This window comes from Capsicum annuum, chromosome 7 (genome assembly GCF_002878395.1).
Source record: "Capsicum annuum cultivar UCD-10X-F1 chromosome 7, UCD10Xv1.1, whole genome shotgun sequence".
In the NCBI taxonomy this organism is placed as follows: Eukaryota; Viridiplantae; Streptophyta; class Magnoliopsida; order Solanales; family Solanaceae; genus Capsicum; species Capsicum annuum.
The window spans coordinates 451,411-457,410 of NC_061117.1; the positions used below are offsets into that span (position 1 = coordinate 451,411).

Genomic DNA, 6,000 nt, shown 5'->3' on the forward strand with positions numbered 1-6,000 from the left:
GTTGGTTAGTGGGAACAAATCCTCCTACATTTAAGACATATATAATAAGATATATATTATTCTTTTAATCGTGTTTGACTTTAACATGCATATCTACTCTTCCTCTCTCTCAATCTCTCCATCAACGTTGAAAAAAATAATACTAATATTTGTTAGTTGGAGAGTCAATTTAATAGTTTAAAATAGGTTCTAAAATTTCAAAAATTTGTTTATATTTCTACCTAATACTCCACCAAGAGTAAATTTGTTTTTGTTTTTTTAATTTTTATAAAAGGTTAAACTAACTTGCTGGATTACAGCTTGAAAATGATAATTAACAAAGAGGTGGCTCAAGGATAACGTTAGTAAAGCTTTCGCTTTAGGCTTCAAAATTTTGGTCAAAATTTTAATAGTGAACGCTATGATTCCAACTTCATTTGAAATAATAATGAAGATTGTAAAATAAACTAAAAAAAATTTTAAAAAAAAGAGAAGGAGAGAGAATAAGTTATCTCATTTTTACTAGAAATATTTTAAAACTTTAAACTAAACAATTCAAACTTTATATTAATAAATAAAGTTTTAACAACAACATCCAAGTTAATACATTGCAAACAAATGGCTAACATCTTATTAACTAGAATTAATCCTTACTTTTATTAATAATCATGTTAATAAGTGAAGTTTAAGGTTGTGTTTCTTCTAAAAATACTACACGAAAACAACAAAAAATTCTTTAGACCACTAATTTTCTTACTTTTCTTTTATTAATAATCATGTTAATAATTTAAGGTTATGTTTATTCTTTAGACCATTAATTTTATTGAGACACCCTATTAACAATTATTGATATTTATTCTACTTTTTATTACTATCGTAAAACTGGAAAATAACCGAATAAGCTATAGAGATTCAACAAATTATGTAATATATAGATAACAAATGCAAAACTAGGATTTCTCACAGGAAATCCAATCAAGAAACAACACAAATATCTACACATAAATTAAACCACAATTTCAAAAAAAAATAAAAAAATCCACCAAGTTAACGTACTTAATTTAGAATAAAAATACCACATATGTTAGCAGTTTTCTTTTGATTTACTGCCTTCACCCACAAAATTGTTGGTGGTATATTCTGGTAAACACATAGTATTATAGTCAATCATTTCATAATTATTCACAAGATATTGATCAACACAATCATTTGGATTGTATTGGTCAGTGTTGTTACTGCTGACAAACTTTCCATGATCAACACACTCACCATAACATTGTTGTCCAGTATAGCCTCCAACAAAACAAGCACCGAAGCAAGGCATGCCGAATCCTTCAGTTTTCGTGGTGTGATCATGTCCGATTGAGGTGTTGGTAGCCATCGCGGAAGAGATAGGTTGGATCATCATCGGGGCATCACCACTGTTGAATTGAGGTGCACAAGCTTGGTAGTCATATGCACTAGTTGTAGACCATGGCATGTTACAAAATGTTGGCATGGGATTGTTATATGACATGTCGAAGTAGTTGAAGTCGTGTCTAGTAGAGTCTTGACTTGCGGAAGAAAGTGAATTTTCAGCAGAGGAATCGTGAGCTTGGCCATCAGAAGTGTGTAGTGCTTCGACAATATCATCGTAATCTTCCCTATTTCTCTTTCTTTGGGTGAACATACTGTTATCTATCTCTGTCCTCTTGTAAATCTTGCACAAAACCCAGTCATCCAACTGCAAGAAGAAAAAGAAAATAGTAAAAGGTAACTTAAGAAAACAATGAAATGATAATACTACAAGGTAATCGTGGAAGCAACTACTGATGCATGCATTAGGATATACTCTAAATTCACCAATCGTGGAAGTAACTACTGATGCATGCATTAGGATATACTCTGAATTCACCAATCGTGGAAGCAACTACTGATGCATGCATTAGGATATACTCTACATTCACCAATCGTGGAAGCAACTATCGATGCATTGTATTATTCTCTACATTCACCAAAGGGTGGTCTTTCCTTAGAAGATTGATGACCGCTATCACGACAAATGTCATTCTACCATAACATAGTAATAGAATAGACTATCTACATTCATAAGGGTGGTCTTTCCTCAAACACGACAAATGACATTCTAACATAACATAGTATTGTACTTGATGCACCAAATAATTAAATAGAAGGAAAAATTAGAAAGTAATTAAGATAGTTAATTACCGTCATGTCATTGGCACCTCTTTCAGCAATATTTGGAACATTGGGGACTCTAAACTCATGCATAATCCAATCAGTTTTCTCTCCTTTTGGAGCTTTTCCAATGTAGAAAACTAAAGTTTTTTTCATTCCAATTATATTCTTCTTACGATCCAACACCTCTTTATCAGCTCCAGTTGCTTTCCAATACCCATTTCCAGCAGATCTGTTTGGTCTATATCCATTTTTGTACTTACGATCTCTTGGTGTAAATATGTACCACACTTTCTCTCTAGTCGTCGGCATAACTTGTGCTGCAAAAAAAAAAAAAACCGCGTAAAGAATTTTTACACTATCAATGTATTTCAACGTTATACAATTAGTATGTCTACAAATAAACAAACGTAGAAATTTTTATACTATCAAGTCACTTAAAAGATCGACAGGTAGCAACACACCCAATCATATTCATAATTATTTAAAGCTTTAGATTAAAGATAGGTTGTATCAGTATTTAAGGAAAGCATGAATTACAACGTAGGAAATAATTAGAGCAAATTAGTAAACATAGTAATTAATTTGTTGAACAAGATAGGGTATTAACTATAGTAAAAAGATAGATACATATTAAAGGAAAGGAAAAAATGGTTTAAATTATATCTTAAATAGGATTAGATTAACCTGAAATTTGTTGAACACATAAACTATATCACTTGGAAGCCTTTGCCAAACAAAACCCTAAAATAAACCCTAAACAAGATTGTCAAAAAATTACATGAGAAAAAAAAAATCTTAAACCCTAATCACATGAGAAAAAGGGCACACTAAACACTCAAACAAGAAAAAATAAAACACGAAAAACCCTAAACCCTAATTATAAAACCCTAGTCGTCATCTAAAACAAAAACCAAGTACAATTAGCATCTGAACCCAGTACTTTCGACTACATGTACTTTCCATTCATAAAACTCAAAGTTGTTCCAACGCATTACGAAGAAAAATATATTATTGACACAAGATACATACCAGCAATGATCTCAGGGTTGTACTTATAAATGTTGAGCTCATACATCTTGTTAAGATGCAAAGGCAAATTAGCCAACTTCCTCTTCAAATAATGAGTAACAAGCTCAGCATCAGTAGGGTAAAATCGAAACCCAGGAGGGAAACTATTAATAGTAGATTCAATTTCTTCAGCAGACTGAATTTGTTTACCATTACTATCATAGTTGCTAAGCACTGCAATAACTGGGAGCTCATTTATATGATTAGCATTAGTAATATTATTTAAGTCCTCTTCAGAGATATTAGCATTGTTTGTAGGAGATGAGTGATGGTTCTCCATAGTGCAATGGACTCTGAAAAGAAAAACTAAAGACCCTAATTGAGAATTATTAGATGGAAGATGTTAATTAAATGTCTAATTAACAAGAGATTTTATAATTATCAAAATGGTTTTAAGCATTTTTGTGGGAAAAGGTTTAGCCAGTTGGGGGAGTATCAATTTTACTTGAATTAGATAACTACAAATCCTCTTGCATATATTTTCAAATCTATAATTTGTTGCTCCATTTTTATTTATTTATTTAAATTATTAGGCAATTAATTCAAACGTCCAATAATATAACTTGTTTTCTATCTTATCCTTATAATTTTATTTACGAATTAATAATATATCCTGGATATCCCACTCAAATAAAACAATTGACAATCTAACAAAATTCTACAAATAAATATGGTGTGTAATTCTCAGGTATTTTCGGTATATCTTTTTAATTTAATGATTGGGGAATTAACCAAAATAAAATTCTCGTAGTATCTATCAAAAAATTTAGGAATTTAAAGGATAAGTCTACAAGAAAGTAGGATAATCAGGATAGAGTTACTATAAAAAAATATATGATAAAGATAAAATAAAATTATATATTAATAATAAGTAAAGACAAAATAATGAAAGAAAAAAAGACAATAACGAGATAACACTAAATGAATTGTTATGCAAAATGGGACTTTTCATAATATAAATTTAACAATATGATACAATAAAAGTTTAGTAGCAATGAAATTTAATATTATACTGACACTAGTAAGACACAATACAATACAATACAAGCACCCTTGTGGTGTGGCTCACTGGTCGAGGGTTGAAAATCCACTACAGCTACCTGGGATCGATTCCCAAGCAGGCCTTTGAGTCGAGCAAGTCGCATCGGGCTTGCCTAGTGCGGTTAAAAACCCTTGATGTTACTTGAAGGTTGTGCACAGGGGGGGTTTACCCAGTGTGCACATCCGAAGGGTGTAGCGGCAAAAAACTATTTTGACGCATCTATTACTCGAAACTCTTAAGCTAACGCATACAGAAAACTTAAATGATCTGCAATTCCTGCTTTTACGCTTGTTTGACCTAATTTCTGCATTTACGCTTGTTTGATCTAATTTCTGCATTTACGCTTAGTTGACCTAAAACAAGCTACGTCCATATCTCCGAAGCAACCCCTATTATTTAATAGATCGTCATAGGCATGAACATGAGTTTAAAAAAAAAACATTATAACGCACCTATCCCCAGAAATTCATAGGCTAACACACAAGAAAAACCTTATATAATCCGCAATTCTTGTCTATTCACGTGTTTATCCTAAAACAGGCTACGTTCGTCACTCAAAATCAATCCTTATTATTTAATTAGTCGTCATGGGTGCAACCATGAGTTTTCAAAAAAAAATTATTCCAACGCACCTATCTCCAGAAATTCATAGGCCAACACATACGAAAAAATTGAAATTATTTGCAATTCCTATGTTTTCGCTTCATTGTCTTGGCTACGTTCGTCTTACTGAGGTAATCTTTATCATTTAATAGGTCGTCATAGGTAAAATGATGAATTTCCAACAAAAAATTATTCCGACACACCTATCTCTAGAAATTCATAGGTTAATACATGCAAAAAAAAATTAAATTATGTACATTTCATATTTTTTCACTTGTTTGTCCTGAAGGCTACGCCCGCCTATCTAAAGAAACTCTTATAATTTATAAGTCGTTACAGGCGCATCCAAAAAAATCATTCTAACGCACCTATACCTAGAAATTCATAGGCTAACACACACTGAAAGACAAAAATTACCCGTAATTCCTGATTTTCACTCATTTGACCAAAAATGGGCTATGGAGCGGCCTAGTGTGGGCCTTCGTGGTTTTTTGAGAGGTTTGGGTGGTCAAACGGGGTAAAACAGCGTGAACGGGCCATTTTGAGGCCAAATCGGTGTGCTATAGCCCACAATTTTTGGGGTAGGCCCAGGGACCGGGCGTGATTTTGGTCAAAAATTGATCGAGCTGCCCCAAACAGGCTGGGGAGTGGCCTAGCGAGGGACTTTGCGGCTTTTTGGGCTGTTGGGGTGGTCAAACGGGAGAAACAGAGTGAACAGGCCATTTTCTGGCCAAATCGGTGTGCTATAGACTACGGTTTTCGGGGTAGATCTGAGGATGGGCGTGATTTTGACAAAAAATCGACCGGGCTGCCCTAAACAGGCTGGGAGCGGCCTAGTGAGGGCCTTTGTGTTTTTTGGGAGGTTTGGGTGATCAAACGGGTGAAACGGCGCGAACGGGCCATTTTCTGGCCAAATCGGTGGGCTATAGACCACAATTTTTGGGGTGGGCCTGGGGGATGGGTGTGATTTTGGCAAAAACTCGATCAGGCTGCCCTAAATAGGTTGAGAAGCGGCCTAGTGAGGGCCTTTATGTATTTTTAGGAGGTTTGGGTGATCAAATGGGTGAAACGGCATGAACGCGCCATTTTAGGCCAAATCGATGTGCTATAGACCACGGTTTTGGGGT

At 33.9% G+C, this 6,000-nt stretch overlaps 1 protein-coding gene across 1 annotated transcript; it reads right to left on the minus strand.

Annotated features, from left to right (window-relative positions):
• Positions 1-807: 807 nt before the first annotated feature.
• LOC107876293 (NAC transcription factor 32-like) lies at positions 808-3,558 on the minus strand. The gene is made up of 3 exons (XM_016723243.2): positions 3,190-3,558; positions 2,188-2,477; positions 808-1,702 (listed from the first exon to the last, which is right to left on the minus strand). The coding sequence occupies exons 1-3, from the start codon at positions 3,506-3,508 to the stop codon at positions 1,064-1,066; spliced, it is 1,248 nt and encodes a 415-aa protein (XP_016578729.1). The 5' UTR covers positions 3,509-3,558; the 3' UTR covers positions 808-1,063.
• Between the last annotated feature and the right edge of the window lie 2,442 nt (positions 3,559-6,000).